The sequence below is a fragment of the Anabrus simplex genome, chromosome 1 (assembly GCF_040414725.1).
Source record: "Anabrus simplex isolate iqAnaSimp1 chromosome 1, ASM4041472v1, whole genome shotgun sequence".
Lineage (NCBI taxonomy): Eukaryota > Metazoa > Arthropoda > Insecta > Orthoptera > Tettigoniidae > Anabrus > Anabrus simplex.
Window position 1 is genome coordinate 561,157,268 of NC_090265.1, and position 24,305 is coordinate 561,181,572.

Genomic DNA, 24,305 nt, shown 5'->3' on the forward strand with positions numbered 1-24,305 from the left:
GACTGTTGTTGTGTACTGCAAAGCAAATTATAGACAGAAAAAGTAGGGTGTGCAGTGTAAAATGAAAGAGGAATCTGTATTTAAGTGTGTTTCTTCACTTTTGTGTACTTATTTTTACATGATTTTCTTATATACCTAATAATTGATTTATCATGTGTATTAATTAACACACTGTGCCTTATGTAGGAGAAGTGTGCATATTGTTTTAACAGTGAACACTGATAGATTGAAACGTTTCACAAACTATGCACAGATTGTTTGTACTAGTGGCCACAGCTGTAAGTAGTGTGACTTTTTTTCATTCAGTTGTTTATTCATGATCGTGATTTTATGTGTTGGTGTGGGCGAATCACGTGTGTTCAGTAAAGGAATGTTACATTTACATTTCATGCAAGTGTTCCAATAGCATATTTCAGCATATTTGCATGCTTATATTGGTGATTTATACAGCATATAAATCCGATGTCTAATGATAATGCATGCCCCCATGCTGCTCAGTGTATGTCAATGATCCTATAGGTGACCAAAATCATCACTCTCAACTGGCCAGCTCATTGCCCTGACCTCAACCCCTTCAAGCATGTGTGGGACAAGTTTGGATATGCTCTTTGTCAACAAGTTTTTCAACCCCTGTTTTAGGTTAGGGCAGTTTATGTCAAATTGGACACAATCACACAAGGTTACATTAACACCTTAATTGCCAGCAAGCTGTTACTGATTCATAAGGTCATAACACCTATTGTCAAGTGTCTTGGGTCCTGTTTAGGAGGTTTTCTGGCCAGGAGATCCTTCACAGTGGCTTGTAGGAGGGCCATTTGGTTGGTGCCAGTGGATCAATGTGCAAAACTTGCATTTGTTCCATTTTTTTATGTTTTTATTCATAAGATTGTGTTTTACAGTAATGTAAAGTTGTAGTTAGGAGTGTTAAAAGCCCATGACAATGTCTTGCACTTAGAACATAACTTTGGTTCATCAAAATGTACATTTCTCCAAAAAAAAAAAAAAAAGTGTTATGCATTTTTTGCTCACAGTATACACTCAGCATGTGCAAATTTAACTCACATTAGAATCACTGTTAGCTCTTGTAATATTCAAGTAACCTGAAGTGTCCTTGTTACAGCTACCACCTGGTTCTACTGCTATTCATGAAGAAGTAGAGTTGGGAGTAATTATTGGCAAGAAAGGGAAGAATATATCAGAATCACAAGCATTGGAATATGTTGGTGGATACTGTCTGGCTTTAGATATGACTGATATGAAGACTATTGTGAGTATTTATATATATATATTTAATACCATTCTATCTGCAAGCCTGTGTGAATGAACTAAAGTGCTTCCACAATCTTGTACTTGTAACTAGCTCAGTGTCCTCTTGTCTTTAAATAATAAAAAACCAAGTCCATCCATAGTCTCCTTCTTGGTCTCCCTCTACTTCTCTTACTCTCCATAACTAAGACCAATCAGTATTTTGTCAGTATTAGGTAAAGGATTAGAAAGGATTGTTTACCAACAACTCACTTCATTATTTAAATACTCATTCTATTCTTAACAAGTTTGTCTGGTTTTCAAACAGGCCATAGCACTATGACAGCACTTCTCAAAGTCACCCATGATATCAAGTTTGCAATGGACAGAAAGGAACTAACACTTACGGTACTATTCGATTCAAGCAAGGCATTTGATTGTGTTCATCATGTCCTCTTCCTGACTGAATTATACACAGTGGGCATATCTGTATCAGCTCTTTCTTTGTTTAAAGCGTACTTGAGAGGGAGGTCCCAGTGTGTAGTATTTGACGAACAAAATTTCTCTGAATGGTCTAGTGTACATTTTGGCGTCCCTCAGGGTGCCGTGTTGGGTCCCCTCTTGTTTTCACTATTTATAAACAATCTGCCGGGAGTTTTACGCCACATGAGACATCATATGTATGCCGATGATTTACAGATCGATTACCATTTTCCTGTGAATCATGTTGACAAAAGTATTAGTAAAATAATGTAGATATAGAAAGACTACATCAGTGTATACTAAGCCATAATTTACTATTAAATGAAAACAAAACCTTAGCAATTTTTCTAGGATATCGAAGAAATTTATCAAATCTTTTCAACAGGGACATTCCTCCAGTAATTATAAACAGTTCTATAGTCAAGTATCAGAAATGTGTTAAGAATTTAGGTATTCTTATGGATAACATACACTCCTGGACCTTTGGACCTTCCATGCCTATCATTTGGTCAAGAAAGTGCCTGGTATATTGCATCAGTTTTGACTAAACTTGTCGTATCTTCCTTTTTCGGTGAGAAAGAGGTTGATCCAGGTATTTCCTATTTTAGATTACGGCGCTGTAGATTACGGCACTGTAATTTACAGCGATGTCTCAGAGAAATATAATACCAAACTTCAGCGAGTTCAGAATGCCTATGTGCAATTTGTCTTCATTATTCATAAAGACTGTCTTGCCCAGAGTGGTTGAAACTCAGAGATAGACGATCATACTCAGCTGCTTGCCTACTGCTGAGAATTTTAAATTTAACACTCCCTCATATTTGACCAAGTCCTTTGTTCAGTTGAGTCAAGTGCATGATAGGGACAGTAGGTTTACAGATACAGTAACACCTTTCAGGTTCCACAGAATCATAAGGTTAAAGTGCAGCAAGTCGTTCATTGTCACTGCCTCTCAATTATACAGTGACCTTAAACTATTGAAATACAGCAAAGTAGTGTCGGAATTCAGAAAAAATCTTAAATACCACCACCTTTCCACTTATTAAGCCATGTAAGTGAATTTTCACCAAATTAATTAAATAGTACAAAATATCATAATCTCCCAGATGCATTTTAGATGTTCAGTTTTATTTGTAATTCATCCTCGGCATTAAAATTCATAGGTTTCTCCTATGTCTTCTCTTTCTTGTTCGTATAGTGTATGTTTATGAAATGGTAGAAGTAATATTGTAATCTCCTAGATGTTTTATTACCGAGCTGGATAGCTGCAGTCGCTTAAATGCGGCCAGTATCCAGTATTCGGGAGATAGTGGGTTCGAACCCCACTGTCGGCAGCCCTGAAGATGGTTTTCCATGGTTTCCCATTTTCACACCAGGCAAATGCTGGGGCTGTACCTTAATTAAGGCCACGGCTGCTTCCTTCCCACTCCTAGCCATTTTCAGTCCCATCGTCTCCATAAAACCTATCTGTGTCGGTACGACGTAAAGCAACTTGTAAAAAAAAAAGATGTTTAGTTTTTAATGTTGTTTTTATCCTCAGTAGGAAAATGTATCTTATGCTTTTTTACATATTCTTTTTATTAGATTTTGTATATTAATTGATACATGTAAGTTAAAGTGACAGTTAGTTACAGCCAAAGGGACCTCTGGTCCTGCTTGTAGTTGACTTTAAATATTATATTTATATTCTATTATTTGCCCAAGTAACTTATCCTCCTCCATTTGTTTTACATTACCTCACCATCAAAGTCTGTTCATTCCTAACTTATTTCTTTATTGCAGATGCCTTCCTATCATTGCTGCCACTTGTTTCTACCAATAATAATTTTTACTACTTTCATATTTATTAATGTTCAGATTATGAATTAGGCATCTGAATCCAACCATCTTTCACTCTCTAATTGTGAAGTTAGTCTGAAAACAGAGTGATGTAAGGATAATTTTGTCTGAGCAGTCACTTATTTCTTACAGATTACTGCTGATCACAACTGCAAGCTCGCTCACTTTTGAAAATACCATCTTGGGAGTATACATATCGCAAGTACTTAGTGATTCTCTTATTCCACTTTCATATTCCCTACCTAGCATTCAATCTTCATATGTTTCTTCTCATCTGACTTCTCTTTCATCTTGGAAAAACTATTTTCTATTACAATATACTCACTGCGCCTCTTTCAAAGCTCCCAAAAAGAAACAGTTGAGTAGATTGATGAGAACAGCCAAATATCGTGCCGACTTCGCTGTGATTGTGGCCAACCTTCAGTAATGAGGAGGAGAAGATGATGATGATCCTTGTATGCACCCCATTCTCTTTATATATCCAGAACCTGTGTACTGTCTATTCATTAGAACTTTTCACTGATATTGTCCATTTTCTTCTGTCTTATTTCCTCACCCTGAGGATTTTCCATCCGTATCCATCTGCAGACACGCTTCATTGACTTTGTCCTAGGCCTAGTGATATCCACCCAGTTCACTGCAGATAGGATACTGGTTGCTATGAAGGAAAAGTGCCTGAAATACCCACATGTTCCTAATACACTTCTTGAATTCACGGTAGTTACTGTACATATACAAGGGTGGATCTAAATTAATGCACATAAAACTACAAGTTTTACCTATTTTTCAACACATGAACCAAGTCTCTCGAGACAGTGTGACACCAGGTTGAACATGCTCGTTCAGAGAACTCTATTCCATGAGAGTATAGCACCTGTATTAGCTTCCGTATATTTTCCACATTCACTCTTTCTTTCCATGTCCTTCCATTCTATATTTAGTTCTTCTTACTGGCCCTTTCCCAGTTACTTGGGATGGGCACTACATATGGACTAAGCTCATTTCTGCAGTCAGACGCCCTTCCTGACACCAGCCCTGTGTTGAGGGATGTGTTCACTTTTGCGTGTTTCTCTGGTGGTTGGTTTTGCAATATATTGTGTCTGGATAAAGATATGTTCATTAAGACAGTCACAGACACACAGCCCTCTAAACCAAAGACCACTTGTTGACCATTTAACCAAGGAGCTGGACCATTTTAAGTTCTCAATTTGAAATCGCCCATTAACACGTTCGCGGCCGATGACAACACACATGCTTCACCCTCTGTGCCAAATATTAAAGCTTGTATTTCTGTTAGTATGTATGTAAACAAGCACAACTCTTATATGTGTGTTACTGAGATGATGTTAAACATATGCTCCAACTGTTAGTTAATATAAAGTAGTTGTTACAATTTGGTATCTTAAGTGCAGCCAGTATCCAGTAATCGGGAGATAATGGGTTCGAACCCCACTGTCGGCAACCCTGAAGATGGTTTTCCATGGTTTCCCATTTTCACTCCAGGCAAATGCTGGGGCTGTACCTTAAAACCACGGCCGCTTCCTTCCATTCCTAGGCCTTTCCTATCCCATCATCGCCATAAGACATATCTGTGTCGGTGCGACGTACAGCAAGTAGCAAAAAAACAATTTGGTATAATTTTCTGCGATGTCAACAGAGAATAGTGAGGTTGCAGGGCCTTCTCAGCAGAAGAAACACCACCTCCTAGGCTCCCTAAATCTATCATATCACCCACAGGAATACATTTGCACATTTTGCCAAAAATGTGTGGCTAATGAGAACGGGCATAGATCGTGGAAGTTGTGCAGATTGTTAGAAGGAGTGGTGATGCTGGACTGCATGCTTTACTATAGTGTGGCCAGGACGGCCAGGCTAGTGTCTTGAGCAATATTTCATGAAATTCCGCAAAAGACAGAAGTAATTGACTCCAAACAATGCCATGTCTACCAGTGTTTGTTGCAGCACACTATTGGAGGCTACTGCATTGACTAGGTCCGTTGTACAGCAATTGTTCTCACAGCAATAACACGGATTTTACCACCCAGCATTTTTGCCAGAAATGTTTGAAAACGTGTTTATCTGTTGTAATAAAGTTATTGAATATCTATGACTGAACAAAACATTCTTTCTCCGATTCCACTTCATGTCATGGCGTATGTTACGTCAAACGGCACTGCAGGTGAAAAGCCTATCGGTATTGCCGCTGACGCACTGTGTGCGTCGTGGTTCCCATGCACAGAAATATCATTGAAATAACTTAAATGATAATGTAAAAGGATAAGAACACGGAAATAAACACCAATAAGCAAAACAAGTATTATGGTACTGCGGAAAAAGTTACTTGTGTCCGAGCAGTCGCAAACGTGTTAACGCTGTAACTAGTCCGGATTTTTAGGCAGTAATAGGTTAAAAAAAACTTATTGACGTGGGGAAGAAGTATAGTGTACCCTACACAACAGTTATGCTATGAGTCTTGCATAAATTTTAGGGGTACAGTCCGTCAGAACCCCTATAATTTATTTACTCTTGCTACAAAATGGAAGAACGGGCTAGATGACACTTCGTAATAACCTAATTAGTTTGCATTCTAACCTATTACTGCCTAAATATCTGGAGTCTAGGCATAACTTGCTGTCTTTGCTACTTACCCTGACTACTAGGATGGGGCTGATGACCTTCGATGTTAGCCCCCCTTAAACAACAAGCATCATCATCATCTGACTACTAGGATGGGAATTTCTCTTGCTCGAGACTCTCAAAACAAATAACCAAACTCGAGAATCTCATAGAGCATCTTGAGAGAAATTGAATAGTGCTTCACTCTCTTGAGCGCATTTGGGAATTACAAAAAAATGTTAGTGTTAGAACTTCTTGCTTGAAGCGCGGCATTCAGATTATTTTAAACAAAGTCCGTATGACCAACCAAGTTGGCCTTGCGGTTAGGGAAACGCAACTGTGAGCTTACATTCTGGAGATCGTGGGTTCGAACCTCAATGTTGACAGCCCTGAAGATAGTTTTCCATGGTTTCCCATCGTTACACCAAGCAAAAATGCTGGGGCTTTACCTTAGTTAAGACCACGGCCGCTTTCTTTCCACTCATAGCCCTTTCCTATCCCATTGTAGCCGTAAGACCTATCTGTGTCGGTGCGACATTAAAAAAAAAAAATAATAAGGATGTTCACATGAACACTAATGCTTATTTACAGAAGGGAATGACATAGAACAAAACTTAGTTTAGATTATCTTAAAAAAACTCAGTAAAAATGTAATCAAACCGTTATTTAATTTCTAACCCTGGTAGAAGATTAGGCAGGTCATCAGCTAAACAAAGTAGTTCCTTGGCCATGGAATAGTGAAACATTATTTTTAAGGACTTAATATTTATTGTGAAGTATGTCTAGTACGTCTGTAATGGAAATTGTTTAGTTTGTGTTTCTGGTGGAGAAGCCGCCAAATAAAATGTCCACTCTAGACTCGCTCAAACAGACTCCCACATTCCCCCATCCATTGAAAATAATGCACTTTTACAGATTTACACACATACCTATACACTGGGTAACAATGACATTGAATCGCACAATTATGTTGTCTTGAAGAATCAGATGATGCGATCTTACTGTCATTGAACTCTTGAGGTACTGTAGTGACTACTGAAGTCAAACTTGTTCAATTGTTACCAACTTAATTCTAAATACATGAACATGATGTAATAAAAGTAACATAAACTTAACAGTTTTTAAATATTTTGTCTCGAAAATATAAAAGAAATTGCTTGATTTACATTAAAGAAACTTAAACATTTACTGCTTTGGCACTTCTTTAAACTAACATGACTTTTGACACTGAGCATTTACACGGTACTAAATAATTCTGTGCCAGAGTGTTTATTGCACTTATTTAATAATTATTGGCACAACAACAATGAACAAATTTATTGTTTTCCATTGAATAAAGTTGTCTGTTGCTGTTCTCTTTAAGTAGCCCATGATTTATCTTGTCTTTCTTACAACGTTTGTATATACAGTGTAACGTTCCAGACGTTACAGTGTAATTATGTTAATTTTATTATGTGTAATTAATTCAGGAATTTAACGTCATGATATTTATCTTGGTATGTAATTGTATTATAATTCATGTTTAATCATTTGCTCACTATCATTTCATTACTTTGTAACTACGACTTGTAAACGAGGGCTGAATATCCTAATATTCGCTTAGATTCTTGCGACATTAGTTTAAAATTAACTTGCAGTAGATTTCCTCTATCTTGCCACATCACCGAGGAAGAAGGAAGGACAAATTTAGACATCAAGTTCTGAGAAAAGCGAGCACGTGTTCACGCGTCCTAACGTAAGCTACCGTATTTCGACCAGAATTATTCAAACTGACCACCGCCTATATTTTCAAAGGAGCGTCATGTTGCCATGGATACTGAGTGAAAGGACTTATAGAAGAACAGTTGAGATCAGGGTTAAGACCCGTCAACTCTAATATCTGGAGTGGGGAGAGACGTGTCATCTGATTGGACCACGTGTAACGACCTGTAATTAGCGCCAGAGAAGGTTATAAAAGGGCGTGTTGGAGCTCTTGGCTTCATCTTCTATTCTTCTACGAGTCTTCTACGAGATTCTGATCGATATTATTCTACATTATTCTACTTGATCTTCTACTTGATTCTTCGTCTTGATACTTAGAAATTCTGAATGAGGGGTGTATAGCCACTCTCATCAGGAAGTACGTACAGCTCGGCTACAAGACCGGTTTGAACCAGTCTAAGTCAATAGGTAGTATTAATCTAGATAGAAATGAAACTTCAGAGCACATTTTCAGTAAAGTCAGAAGGATTCTTAATTGAGTATCCTCTCCATATAACTCAAGGTGGTTCTTCTAACTATGACTTAGGGCTTATCTCCAATATACGGGATAAAGCATAATAGGGAGTGTTAGTTTTGAAGTCATCTTCCAATTAGTGGTGGGTGCAATTTGCAAGGTAGGAATGGTACTTAGCTGCAGATGAAGAGATCTCAAAGACGACCGGTGATGTTCCCGCTACAAGGATGGAAGCTTTCCAAGGACCAGCAGAACAAGACAACATGGTGAGCAAGCGAGTTAAAGATATTGCAAGTTTTCGCGAAGTAGAGTCATTCAATTTTTTGTTAAATTCATTGTCTATTTTAAATTCAGTTCTCGTTAAACCGTCGTCATTTATATTAAATATAATAAATAGTATTTTTCTAGTTCACTTTAATCAATCTGCCTTAATTAGCCTTTTGATTTATAATTCTCCTGCTTAATGATTAGTGCACTAAGTGATAAGAGTCCGTCCAAGCTTGATTATAAATTTTTATCTTTAAGTCCTCAACTTAAAGATTGGCGCCCTTAGCTTGAATGGTTGCATTTCTCATTCGATGATTGTTCTCCGAGAGGGGAAGTCACATAAATGCCGCTCCAACGTGTGGCGAGAAAATCATTAAGTACGGAGCAGTTAATAACAGTAACGATATCAGAATTAGTATTATGGGCAAAATTTGGATATCCACGTTTCATTAGGAGTGTTTGATTGTGGGAAGGGTCATGGCTGATCAGACGAAAGAGGAGAGGATGTTGCGCAGTGGACGGGCGATAAAAGGCAATAATGTATTGAGTTCAGAGGAAGAGTTGTGTAGTCTAGTAGAGGAAATTGAAGATAGAAGTGTAAGTAGTATGGAGAGTGAAGGCAAGCAGAAAGAAGTCAGTATGGAGTCAGATGACAGTAGGATGGGGGGCGAAGCGGAAGTAAACACTAACAATGAAAGTAATAATAATGATCAGTTAATGGGAATGATGCAGTTAATGTTAAGTAAGATAGAGGACAGTAAAACTGAAATAAAAAGTGAATTGGAACAAATTAAAACAGATGTAGAACAAACTAAATCTGAGCTTAAAGGTGAATTGGAACAAACTAAATCTGAGCTTAAAAGTGAATTAGAACAAACTAAATCTGAACTGAAAGAACAGTTAGAACAAACTAAAGCTGAATTAAGCAGGGAGATGAGGGAAAATAAAGAGGAACCGAATCGGAGAATGGACGAACACAGTAGGCAGTTACGCGATCTGGTGGTAAAAAATGAACATTTTAATAAGCGATTAGAGGACCAGGAAAGGGAATATGTACGGCAAGGGAAAGAGGTAGAAGAAAAGTTTGCGGAGCAGAGAAGTGAATTCCTGGAATTAATGGGGAAGGAAAACAACTCTACTAGGGAGGAAGTAATGAGGCAGGTCACTAGTATTGATAAGAGAGTTGAGACTCAAAGAGGGGAAATACGGATATTTAAAGACCACGTCCAACAAGAGATTGACACGGTAAAGCTTAGAATAGAAGATGAGACCCGGGCAAGTGAAGAAAGGTTTGCGATAGCTGAAGAGAATAAGATTGAAATTAGGACATTGAAAGAGAAGCAGGTTAATTTGGAGAGCGAAATTGATAGGAGAGACAAAGAGGTAGAATGCCGGATAGAGAAAGCAGAAAATCAGTTAAAACAGGTGGCAAAGGATAAACAGGTTTTCACGGGAAGGCAATGTCTAGGAAATAGCTACATTAGGGAAATTGAACTACCTAAATTTAATGGGAAACAAACGAACCCGCTAGATTTCCTTAAGATGATAGAAAAACGATTTGAAAAGCGTCTAGAGGAAGGGTCTATGGACTGGGAAGACGTTATGGAAAATATTGACCATGCTTTTGTAGGAGAAACTCGGTCTTGGTTCATGGTATATAGGCAAACGATGACGAACCTGAAAGAATTCAGAAATAAGTTTAGAGAGAAATTCTGGAATGAAGCGATACAAGCTCGGGAGAGAGAAAGGGTGGTATTTGGGAGGTACAAACAGCATGAAGGAGTTACTATGACCGAGTACTTCCTGGCACATGTCATGATTTGTCAGAACTTAGATGGTATAACCGAGGGGTCTGATGTAGTAAGACTACTTTTGAGACATTTTCCGGACAGGGTGAGAGAAGCGGCCTGCATGCAAAAAGTTGGAACTATTCAGGAGATGGAGAACCTACTAGGCAGTTTTGATGCGTTAGGTAACCTTAGGAGTAGAACGGAGAATATTCAGAACTTTAGTCATCACAACGGAATGAGACATAACGGTAGAACACAGAATCACGAAGCTCGCAATCAGTTCAGACCTCAGCAGAACAGCAGGAGCGGAGCACCTGAATATAGGACAGGAAATTCCCAACGGAGGCCAGAGCAATGTACTAATGAGTCCAACGTCAATACACAAAGGGAACCTTTAAACTAACTAGAGGCTGTAATGTTAGGTCAGAATTCCAGCCTAGTACGAAGGTAGCGAAGTGTCTTGTCATGAAAGTGTTACCATATGACCTAGATGTTAGAGACGATTTGTTGTATGAACCCGAGCAGAATAATGGAGATTCAAGTAATAAAGTAGTCAATCCCGTTGTTAAATTGAAAGTTTGGGGGGCGTGGGTTAAAGTTTTGATTGATTCTGGTAGCCAAATATCATGTATTAGTTCTCAGTGGTATGAGTCATTAGTGAAACAGGGTATTCAGTTGGAGGAAATGCCTGTTAAGTCTACTTTCATCATTACGGCTGTTGGAAAGAGGTCTAAGCAAATTTGTAAACAAGTAGTTGTCCCGATCTGTATTAATAATTCTATTAGCGTTCAGATATGTTTGGTAATTCCGCATTTAATATTTGATCTTATCTTGGGATCTGACTGGTTAACGTTAAAATTGGCTCAGTTAAATTACAATGATCTAGTGCTAAATTTGAGGTGGAATAATGAGGATATCAAGGTCAAGTTTGAGGAGGAAATTCAGAGGAAAACGGAAGTTAGTACAGTGTGGAGAATGAGAGAGGTTTCTAAAGTTAATGAAGAGGCTAGTGAGGGCCTGAAGTTGTGCCAGTTGTGGATTAATGAGGATAAAATATGTGGCTTAAAAGAAGCCGTAAGTAGAAATGAGTTGAATGAAGTCCAGAAGGACAAGTTATTTGAAGTGTTATGTGAACACGTGGAGATTTTCTCCGAGAAACCTGGTGTTACCCATTTGTACGAACATTCTTTTTCTGTGCTGGATAAGACTCCATTCAGCGGACCGCGGTATCCGATACCACACAAATATGCAAAAGCCGTAGAGGATCAAATTCAAGCTATGTTAGCAGACGATGTGATTGAATTATCAAACAGTCAATACGTTAATCCCTTAATTGTCGTGCCTAAGTCTGATAGATCAATACGTTTGTGTATTGAATGCGAGAGCGTAGTGAGAGTGTTAGGTCTGCCTGAGGAACCACCTCGTAATGCTGAATTTTACGTCCGACTGGCACGGGAGAACCTGATTAAATCTGGAGATAAACGTAAAAGGCAGCAGAAACGTAAGGTACTGGATAGCTTTGAGGTAGGTGATATGGTTTTGGTGAGAGTTCCAATGTTGTCAAACAGTGAGGATAAGGTAACAAAGAAATTTTTTCTTTTATATCAAGGCCCTTATAAAGTACATAGAAAACTAGGACCCTGTGCTTACAAGTTGGCGGATGGCGAGAGCGTAATGAATGGTTCATATAACATTAGTAGTTTACGGAGATACCTGTCGTGTGAGGTGGCTGAACCGGATTGTGAGATATAGGTCAGTAACTCGGGGAAGTTGCTACTTGTTATGTCAGACTACGTCTCAATTGTGGTGGTATTTCCTAGTTGTGTTTGTAAACAAGGGAGGTGTTTGTGTGGCGGTAGATTTACGCTCGTTCATTGACGATAGATCATCTGTTTTCCGTATGTGAGGCCATGAAATTTTATAGATTATTTGTTTTCTGAGATGTTACAGAAGGCTAATTAAAGCTGACGACGGCAAATAATTAATTTTCCCGTATGTGCATTTCTAACTTGCAATAATTTTACCGTGAGCTTAAATCACGTGTGTATTTGTGTGAAGTGTATTACATCCTGCTTCAAGATAAGGTTGAAACATTCGAAAGAGTGATAAAAGTGTAAATTGTTTGTATCATTTGTTTTCCATAGTTTTAATGTAAAAGATTGGAAGAGAATGTGTTACTGCTATCTAGCAAAGAATGTCGGAAAGATGGGGAGTAAAAGGACAAAAAGACACTCGGCAGAGTTTGTAATCTGAATTGTATATATATTATGTTATATTCTCTAGGATAATCTTGTTTTTTTACAAAAATGGAAAGTTGCTTGTGTTGGGCATAATTTAGTATCTAAACCTCAAGATGAACTGAAATAACAGACATTCGCAATGGTAAGCAGTCTAAGAGAGATATGGAAACAGTGAGATATAATTAATTGTATGAAAATAATGTCGCTTGTTATGGGCAGGTAATAGAGGTATTTCAAGTCAATGTGGGAGTAAGTGTGTGAGTTCTCAACTCATGTGATATTTGTTAAGAACTCATGGGGGCGTATGTAACGTTCCAGACGTTACAGTGTAATTATGTTAATTTTATTATGTGTAATTAATTCAGGAATTTAACGTCATGATATTTATCTTGGTATGTAATTGTATTATAATTCATGTTTAATCATTTGCTCACTATCATTTCATTACTTTGTAACTACGACTTGTAAACGAGGGCTGAATATCCTAATATTCACTTAGATTCTTGCGACATTAGTTTAAAATTAACTTGCAGTAGATTTCCTCTATCTTGCCACATCACCGAGGAAGAAGGAAGGACAAATTTAGACATCAAGTTCTGAGAAAAGCGAGCACGTGTTCACGCGTCCTAACGTAAGCTACCGTATTTCGACCAGAATTATTCAAACTGACCACCGCCTATATTTTCAAAGGAGCGTCATGTTGCCATGGATACTGAGTGAAAGGACTTATAGAAGAACAGTTGAGATCAGGGTTAAGACCCGTCAACTCTAATATCTGGAGTGGGGAGAGACGTGTCATCTGATTGGACCACGTGTAACGACCTGTAATTAGCGCCAGAGAAGGTTATAAAAGGGCGTGTTGGAGCTCTTGGCTTCATCTTCTATTCTTCTACGAGTCTTCTACGAGATTCTGATCGATATTATTCTACATTATTCTACTTGATCTTCTACTTGATTCTTCGTCTTGATACTTAGAAATTCTGAATGAGGGGTGTATAGCCACTCTCATCAGGAAGTACGTACAGCTCGGCTACAAGACCGGTTTGAACCAGTCTAAGTCAATAGGTAGTATTAATCTAGATAGAAATGAAACTTCAGAGCACATTTTCAGTAAAGTCGGAAGGATTCTTAATTGAGTATCCTCTCCATATAACCCAAGGTGGTTCTTCTAACTATGACTTAGGGCTTATCTCCAATATACGGGATAAAGCATAATAGGGAGTGTTAGTTTTGAAGTCATCTTCCAATTAGTGGTGGGTGCAATTTGCAAGGTAGGAATGGTACTTAGCTGCAGATGAAGAGATCTCAAAGACGACCGGTGATGTTCCCGCTACAAGGATGGAAGCTTTCCAAGGACCAGCAGAACAAGACAACATGGTGAGCAAGCGAGTTAAAGATATTGCAAGTTTTCGCGAAGTAGAGTCATTCAATTTTTTGTTAAATTCATTGTCTATTTTAAATTCAGTTCTCGTTAAACCGTCGTCATTTATATTAAATATAATAAATAGTATTTTTCTAGTTCACTTTAATCAATCTGCCTTAATTAGCCTTTTGATTTATAATTCTCCTGCTTAATGATTAGTGCACTAAGTGATAAGAGTCCGTCCAAGCTTGATTATAAATTTTTATCTTTAAGTCCTCAACTTAAAGATTGGCGCCCTTAGCTTGAATGGTTGCATTTCTCATTCGATGATTGTTCTCCGAGAGGGGAAGTCACAACAGTTATAACTGATTAGCTGGAAAAAAAAAGAAAAAAATATAAATCAAAGATTCTAGATAAAAAATAAAAATCTTACAATACTGTGTCTTATGGCAAACCTGTTTAGGGTCATTTTCCTGAATGAAGGAATATATACATTCCTGCAACCTCCAAATCCATCATATTAGTTATTCATTTAAATTTCCAACAGAAACTGTGTTTCATGTTATGGTTTTCTTAATTAACTATCCCACTCCACTCTGTACTTTTTCTCTTAACGCCCATTAAGAACACCTCATTATCTCCTCTTACTCAAATATTGTTAAATCATAACATGTCTGGATGCATTTTCTTTGCTGACCCAGCCACTTCTTTTTTTATTCCATAAGCCTCATCAACATTGATAGTACTCCATTGAATTCAATGGCGTTCTAATGGAAGTGAAACCACGCAATGATGAATAGGTCCGAAACTACCTAAAAGGTATGAAACAGGACCCCCAGCAATGTAACACAGTTATACGAGATGTTTTAGCAGTTTTGGGTATACTCTTATTGGCAAGCTCTCATAGGTTAACGTGGTGCCTTCAACTTGTTTAAGAATGAGCAAGGAGAAAGTCAATCTACACATAGTTCTCCACAAGATTGACAGAATGCATACTGCAGTCAGGTTCACCTTCCATATATATAAAATAAGAGTTTTGTCTGTACATTGCTCAGAATTTTAAAAGAATGGTATTTCTGTATCGGTCATGTCCCCAGTGATAAGGAAATGCAATTTTTACTTTTCCGTAATTTCTGTCTGTCTGTCTGTCTGTCTGTCTGCCTGTACACGCATCACTAGAAAACGGCTAAAGAGAATTTAATGAGAATTGGTATGAAAACTCGGGGAATAAGTCGCTACAATCTAGGCAATAAATAAGTTAATTCACGCTGACAGAAATGGTAGTTTAGGGGAAGGCCTAAAACTTAATTTTCAAATATTTATGTTATTAGTGGCCCTATCTTAATGAAAAGTGGTATGAAAAATCGGGGAATAAGTCGCTATAATCTAAGCTATAAATAATTTTATTCACACTGAGTGAAATGGTAGTTTAGGGGAAAGCCAAATATTTAATTAATAAATATTTACATTATTAGTGGTCCTATCTCAATGAAAATTGGTATGCACAGTCAGAGAATGACCCACTATAATCTAGGCTATAAGTAATTTTATTCACGCTAAGTGAAATGGTAGTTTAGGGAAGGGCCTAAAATTTAATTCTGAAATATTTATAATATTAGTGGTCGTATCGATAAATACTACATAACCAAAGCTGTATAGAATTAAATTTCCGACCATTTATGTCTTATACATTTTTACCGTACCGGCTATGATAACGCAGATATTCATAAATTTGTAATTTTGTTGGTAAGTCCATATCAACGCCGAGCCACGAGAAAATGGGTTAACAGAATTTAATGAAAGTCGGTATATAGAGTCAGCGAATAAGAAATAGCAGTCTAAGCTAGAAACAACTTTTTTCACCCTGAATGAAATCATAGTTTAGGGGAAGGCACCTAAAATGTACTTTTTAAATACCTATCTTATTGGTCTTATCGAAAAGTATTACATGACAGAAGTTATAGAGAATACAATTTCCAATCATTTATGTTTTATTCAGTTTTACCGTACCGACTATGGTAAGAGTGGTATTTCAGAGTCGGAAGAAAACTAAATGTGAAGGCCTACAATATCGAAAGCGCATAACATTGATCAACAGTAACATTACATTGACCATTGTTTGTTGTGATGTTCTTTGTCTCTTATGCTGCCTCTCAACTCCGATAGATGGGATTCCTGCTGCGTACCGAGTATAACAGTCTGACTTAATACTGGCGGGCTGGAGGGAAATACAGTAGCTGGGGAGTTAGAAACCTTTCTTCTTTAGCATGCCATTCCTCTGGTTCATACATTTTCTGATACAGCTGGTACGTAACACCCTGGTTCATCATAGTATTCCAGCTATTCGATCCCTACTCTGATGCGCTGTTTTGAATGTGCAGTGTGCACACTTAAGCAGAGGCTCACGTAGTAGTAATATGACCTAGTCTAGAATTACAATTTAGGCCGATTCCAAATTATAGTACCACAATTCACAAAATAACTCAAAATTCATCCCTGAAAAGAGCCGTTTCTTAAGAAAAGCTTCTTCCTCTTCACTTTTATAAAATTCTACATTCATTTTATTCCAAAGCAGTGAAGAGGGGGGTTTCTCCTCTGACTTGGAGCAAAAATTTGCCTCCAAGTCGGATAGATTTTTCCGCCGCCAGTGTAGTGAATTAAGATTTTCCGACTCATCAGGTACTTCTAGGAAACAGATTAGTAAAAAGAGTATAGTTTTTGCCCTGGGAGTCTCCACTATTCCACCCGCTCTCTGCCGAAAAGAGACCAAATGTTCACGGATCACAGCTATCTGCGGCTTTTTATCATTCCAGCTCTGGAACTTTGGACTGTTAGATCGGCAGCGTAGTCCTGTTCGTTAAAAGTGATAAAATTGTGGTTTTTCATTTGATCGAGTATTTCATATGAAAGCATTGCGTTCAATCACGCCATTCCTACTGACGTCATTGTAATTCATTTCAGTTGGTAAAACCACTAAGAGAGTCTTTCTGAGGATGTAAAAAATGCAGCTGGAGAGCGAGTGTCTACCATTATAACGGAAACTCCCCAACCTGATTGTGACTGATGGTAGGCAAGCGGGCCTACCATTGCAATGAAAATTCTCTAAATCAGTCTTCATATGAAAAAAGACGTTTGGTGTCTTCTCCGTCACATTTCTATGCTAACGTTAAGAGTTATGCAATTTAATACAATCTTGCTCACAACGTGTACACTACTTAACCTAGAATTATGTATACAATGTAAAATTCCGTAGCGAAGCACAGGTACATCAGCTAATCTTAAAATATATGTACAATTATTCAAGCAGATGAGAAAATATCACAGCTAGCCACCAATATGGATGGAACATTCGTCTGATAGTGACGTGACATATCATGAATGTTGTTGACAGGGATCACCATCGACTGACTTAGATGGTTAGAGCAGATAGATGGATCACAATACAGCAGATTACTGTGAATTCAGTGCTGGATAACAATGATGTGTGAGCAGCCATACCATCCAGGACTACGTCCTTGCAATGAAGTACAAAAACCACTATCCCACTTGCGTACTACTGCTCACCGTACGTCACAAGGCACGGAGAATTACATTAGCACAGGAACACAGAGCATAGTGAAAGATTGCCTCGACAAATGAGTTATGGTGTCAGTTTATTCACGCCGATGGCAGTATACGAGTGCGTTGGGATTCTCTTGACAGCAGGGTACAATTCAGGCCGGAGGTGGTTGTACTCGTATCATTGTATGGGGACTGTTCATGCGGAATGAAATGGGACCCCTGGTACATCTGACAATGTCCCTTACTGATGAATGATACAGGAACGTACTGTCGGATCTTGTCCACCCATTTATTCGTCTCCAGCACACTGCAGGAGACCTGTACGTACAGTAAGACAGTGCACCGACCAATCTTCTTGCCCCTTATGGGGTTGAAAATATTCGTATTGAGAGTTTTCTTGTTAGTGTGAAGCAGATTTTTATTTTTATTTTTTTAATCTGTCATGTGTTCTCGTGTAAGGCCAATTTCCTTCTGATCCTCTCTTATTTTCTGATCCATCTACATCCTGTTCTGGTATTTCTTGAGTCCAGATTATACTGTACAAGTTGTTTCAGAAGTATCAAATCATGCATTCTCATGATGTATCCAAAGAATCCTCTCCTTGTATGCATAGTATCAGTAATGGGTTGCAACTCATCGTACACCACTTTGTTGGGCACTATCCACCACTGTCAGTCTTTGTGAAATTTGTTGTTGATATAGGTTATTCCGATTCTTCCTTGTATCGCCTAGAGACTTGTCAGTCTTCGATTGTTTGTTCAGGTGGAAGTTTCTGCTGCATATGTTGCTTCCAGGTTTATAATTGTGTTGTAGCATTTTAGTTTAGCATTTATGGATAGGTGGCTGCTATTTTTTTAAATAGTTGTTCCAGGTTCATTTCTGTGCTTTTAGCTAGCTTGTTTGTTTTTATTTAAATTAAGGTTTTTTTCATTTAGGGCGTTTGTTATTACTTCTTTGGGTGAGAATTTTGACATTACAGTAGAGTCCTACAAACTCGACCTAATGTGAATTGAGAGGGTGTTGAGTTTTACAGTTAAAGGGCGGGTTATTCACAACTCGTAATATTTTACTGCATATACTGTAATAAAAGTTCTAGCACAATGCAGGACACAGAAAAAATATGACACACCCTCAAAAAAATTGTTACCGAGGCTTTATAGCTGCAGTCACTTAAGTGCAGCCAGTATCCAGTATTCGGGAGATAGTGGGTTTAATCTCCATTGTTGGCAGCCCTGAAGATGGTTTTCCGTGGTTTCCCATTTTCACACCAGGCAAATGCTGGAGATGTACCTTAATTAAGGCCACGGCCACTTCCTTCCCACTCCTAGCCCTTTCCTGTCCCATTGTCTGAAGGTTTTGACTTACCCATTCTTCATTCCGTGACTGACTGCTGGCTGTGGTACAAATGTTTCATTTTAAATTATTTCAAAAAGAGTGCATCCCTGTAAAAACGTTGCAACTTCAGACATTAGGCGCACTATAACTTTTTCGTATTTCTGAAACACCGCTGTATCCATGAAATGTGTGGCGCGGCACTTTCACTCTTGCTTTCTTCAATATTCTGCTAACTTCAGTAACATTTGTTGTTGCTATCACTCTGATTGGTTTTCCAAAACATCATTATTGCCATAATCACCATCTAAAACAATGTCTGTAAGTGCTTTCAATCTCTCGTCGACATTACCGCAAAACCGGTTCTACTTCATAATGAATACTGAGTACCGATGAAAATAAACTGTTATTCAACAGTTCCAGTGTCACACAGAAATAAAGACAGTATTGTTTATCAACAGTACGTGCCTCTAGTTCCTTACAGCATGTATTGTTAGAAATTTTTTGCAAAGGTTATTTAACATACGAAGATAAGCGAGGCACTGCGTCATTGCGAGCTGAGCTCATAATTTGATTCTTGCGACCACAGCTCGTCAGATGACTCAAATGGGTCAATGGTGAAACACTGCTCTTATATCTTGATCAGCAAAAATCGTTTGACAATTAAAAAAACATTCATGCTTGTCAAGTTTTAGAGTTATACAGAATGTCCAGTTAGCAGGATTCTACTGTATTACCATTTATGCTTAGTTCTTTTAATGATGTTGCTTTTTGGGGCATAATTCCTGTATTTTTTAATGATATTTTGAGGTAAATTTTAGTTGCAACATTTGGAAGTTCTGATATCTGTGTTTTGTCTAAATCAGTTGCTAGTAATGCCAAGTCGTTGGCGAAAACAAGGCAGTTTCTTTTAATTTTTATGCCTATTTTTGTTTTTGAGGGGGGGCATTTCACTCCTCAACTTCACTTTCGACTTTGTTTGTTTGGGTCAATTTTATCATATTTATTAATTTGGTGCGTAGTCAGAGGCGTTAGAATTTTTAGTGACTTCTGTAATATTTTTTTAAAAACATATAACCCAAAGTAATATCCAGCGAGATTGAATGCCAAAATTATGAAATTCAGCGTGTGATATCAGTATAATAAGAGCTGTAATGCTGGGATTAGAAAGGTTTTGAATGGAATGCAGGTTAGTCAAGCTTATGTGTTAAATTTGAGGAAATAGTCCTACACCCTCTTTCTCCCATCTTGCCCCAGGTACTTATTTTCATTGTGTACTGTACTTCAGTCCCTTTAATCTACCTGCAGACACAGATGAAGTTACAGTTTTTCTTTCAAAAGTGTGCATTTTTTATACAGTGCTGTATAAAATTGAACTGTACCAGTACATTGCAGGCATCAATGTTTGTTTATTACAAAACATTAACATGTGCTGAGAAGGTATTTAGAAACAGTTTGATATAGTAAGAGACTTGAAAATCTTTTCAGAATATGTTTGTACCTTATTTTCATACTGCAAAATATATAATGGGTGTGAAGGAGATAAAATAGGATGAAATGTGTTACAGTTAAATTAAACAATGCTGATAATAATTGTCCTGTCTATGGTACAAATAAAATGTCTAGGTTCTAAACTAGATGATTAAATTTGTAATTTTTGTTCTTTCTCTCATTTGATTTATTTTTATAAAAACATGTAAAAATAAAACTTTTCTAATTCAAAATGTTTAATGGATTTTTCTCAGTCCCTTCAATTTCAAATTAACCACATTTGATGGAATAGGAAAAGATATAATATGCTGTACTAATGTTGAATTCTTCTCTGTTTAGAATGAGGCAAAATCCAGTGGTTTTCCATGGACAGTTGGGAAGTGTTTTGATACTTCGTGTCCTGTGAGTAGATTGGTCAGCTGCAAGGAGTTACCGGATCCTGGAAAAGCAAACCTGTGGTGTAGAGTGAATGGAGAGCTTGTACAAAATGCTTGTACAGACGACCTTTTATTTTCTGTCCCTGCCCTTATTAGTTACCTGTCCTCTTCCATGACCTTAGAACCAGGTGACCTAATTCTTACTGGCTGCCCTCCTGGTAGCACTGCTGTCAGTGATGGAGATATCATTCAGGCTGGTCTGGGAGATATCTTGACTATGGAGTTTCCAGTGAAGTGTGCAGCTAAGTGAGGAACAGAACGGTTTATACAATATGTTTGAAATACTCATTATTCAGGGAATTAATGTGGGTATCAGGTAATGTCCATTCTGGTGCAATGTTAATTACCATGTATATTTGTGATATGACAAATTGAGGTATAATAATTAAATACTGTAAATAAAATTATATGATGTGTGTGAAGGAGATAAAATAGGATGAAATGTATTACAGTTAAATTAAACAATGCTGATAATAATGTGCCTGTCTATGGTACAAATGTCTAGGCTCTAAACTAGATACTTGGAATAAGAAAGGAAAATATAGGCATTACATATATATATATGGGTAAGAAGACGTAAAGGAGGGAGAACTGTGACATAGAACCGAGTGTGGAATACGTCTTATTGTACACAAAAGTGAGCCTGAAAACTTAGATATCTCTAGTTATTTATAATCACCAACCATGAGTAACCTAATTTTCAAGATGTGTTGTTAATGCAGTGACCTATGTACAACCTGGGAAGTAAGGTCAAAAGGAAATTTACCTCTCCAGCTACGGGAAAAGGAGATAGTGACTTTATGACTCCCATCGAGAGGATCTCTGTACGAGATCAAGACATCACCATGTCAGTGTAAGATGATACCTGCAAAAATCAGGTTATTGAGAAATAAGAGTTTGAAGTTTTCTAAAGATTCTAAATAGTGCTTGTGAAAAACTGCGACAATTGCAGATATCATATTCTTGCACTGAAGGGGAATGATGCATCTGCAGATGATTTTGATTTGCACTGATCTTTTTTAAAAAAGCTCTTATGTAAATCATTTATTTGGCTTCAAGGGGCTAATGTTAAAAAATTTAGCAATTTTTGCTCGTTTACAACGGCCGTAGCCTTGTTGAAACACCGGATCCCATGAGATCTCCTAAGTTAAACAACATTCGGTGTGGTCATGATTTGGATGGGTTGCCACACTAAACAAGGAATAACTTTAAAGGGAAATCCTTGCGTACCTGAATACAGTAAGTACACGAAAGGGAGAAACAGTGCATTCACACTACACTTGCTTAGAAAGACTATTAAATGGAGCTACAAACGGTACCGCTTTGAAAAGTATCACACCGTACAGACTACTGAGCAATCTAGTGAATACATGGTCCAAGTTTGAGGTTGATATCTTGAATACTTTTAGAGTTTCAGTAGTTTGAGTGCAGCAGTGCAATTTCTTTCTTGGAGGCTTGAACTATCCGGTTCACTTGGGGTAGCAGCCTCTTTTCAGGGCCCGTCAACAATCTGTTAAGGTTAAAATTTCCGACCTGGCTGGGAATCAAATCCAGGGCCTCCTAACCGAAGAGCACTACACTGACCCTTCAGTCAAGCTGGATTTCTAGTTCAGTCAAGGAGCCAGATTTCTAGATTTGAATTCATATTCATTAAATTTGTCTAACTTCCAGCAGTTAGGAGTTTTGCTACTATTGGCTTTATGTCGCACTGACACAGATATGTCTTATGGCGACAATGGGTCAGAAAAGGGCGAGGGCTGGGAAGGAAGCGGCCGTGCCCTTAATTAAGGTACAGCCCCAGCATTTGCCTGGTGTGAAAATGGGAAACCACGGAAAACCATCTTAAGGGCTGCCGACAGTGGGGTTCAAACCTACTATCTCCCGAATACTAGATACTGGCCGCACTTAAGCGACTGCAGCTATCGAGCTTGGTGCAGTTAGGAGTTTTTAGAGACGAAAGAAGAAGTATGTTACCTTACTCGTTTTGTTCACTCTTTTATGAATGTCATTCCAAAGAATTGTAAGGAAGATCATTTCCAGGCTCTCCATTTTCTTGCTTAAGCCTTCTGCCCCCCACCTTGTGTTCATTTCCTGTTCATTGTCAGCAGATATTGAATTCAATGCATCTCTAATATTCTTGAAACTGTCCTATAGAGCATGAACAGCATCAAAATGTGATGACCATCTCATTTCTTCCTCAAGATGATGTTGGAACATTCCATTGATACATAGAAGCAGAGAAAAACCAATACAGATACTGAATAAAATGAAAGAATTTTGCTGTCTCTGTACAACACTCTGCCATTCTACCCTCACCAAGTTCAGGTTGTGTCCCACACAGGGGACATACATGGTGAACTCATTCAATTGATCAAACCATGCTTGCAATCCAGTATAGCTTCTGGACATATTTGAGGCATTGTCATATGACTGACTATGGCAGTTTGATAGTGGAATTCTGTTCTCATTAAGGAACTCTACAAGTGTGTGCCAGATTCTTTGCTGCATGAGAAAAGATGGGGATGAACTTCAGGAAATATTCCCCATGCTCATATCCTCAGATATACTGGACAGTAAATGTCAGTTGATCAGTGTGCGAGATGTTGGGAGTGAAATTCATACTTATTGAGTAACACGATTCTTTTATTTCCACAAGATTAACACAAAGAACTTGGTTTCTCATTTATCCAGTATATTCATCACAAATATTTGCCAATAAATATGATGGAGTTCCCCCTTTTCTCAATTCCCAAACATTTCCCAAAAATGGGTCTTTTTTTTTTCCTCCACGAAATGGCAATCCTCTGGAGGCAATAAAGCAAATTTCAGGGATGCTTGCTCTGAGTGATGCTGTTGAAGTAATAAAGAATCTATACTTTTCCAATTTTTCTATTTAGAAGAAACACACATAAAATGCAAGTAATACAGTAATTAAAGTTCACTACAAAACTGTGTTAGAGATTTCTGTCTAAGTTTATACCACAAAGCATGATGTCTATCACAGTGGTTGCCACAAAGAATGCAAGAGTACTGTAAGCCTCGATCATGGTAATTCTTGGTTTTGTACATATTTGTGATATTTGTCCTACATATAACCAGGCATTTTGTTTGCTGGCCTGTGTTACTGAATCTTGTGAGTCATTGGTCCCTATGGTTTTGATCTGTAGTTCTGCTGAACTTCTCTTCATAACCATATTAAAACCATCTGACTCATTACCTCCGGATGCTTCCTTGCTGTGATTAATATTTGTTGTTGAAGATCCTGCTAATGTTACTTGATAGACTTCTTATATTTTCTCTATGAAATTTTCCTGGTATGTTTCATTGACTAATATGGATTCTTGTGGGCAAGTAGTATTATCATGTTGTCCTATTGTTGGTTCCAGAGCTTTAGTCTTCCCTTTTGTAAAAACTGATGAACTATGT

General features: G+C 37.8%; 1 protein-coding gene across 1 annotated transcript in view; it reads left to right on the forward strand.

Moving 5' to 3' along the window:
* Window positions 1–21,286, forward strand: part of LOC136857143 (oxaloacetate tautomerase fahd-1, mitochondrial) — a 62,258-nt gene extending 40,972 nt beyond the window's left edge. The window contains exons 3-4 of the mRNA XM_067135561.2: window positions 1,121–1,267; window positions 20,782–21,286. Of these exons, the coding sequence (XP_066991662.1) occupies window positions 1,121–1,267; window positions 20,782–21,129 (495 nt within the window). The 3' untranslated portion in view covers window positions 21,130–21,286. The remainder of the gene's footprint in view (window positions 1–1,120; window positions 1,268–20,781) is intronic.
* Window positions 21,287–24,305: the final 3,019 nt, after the last annotated feature.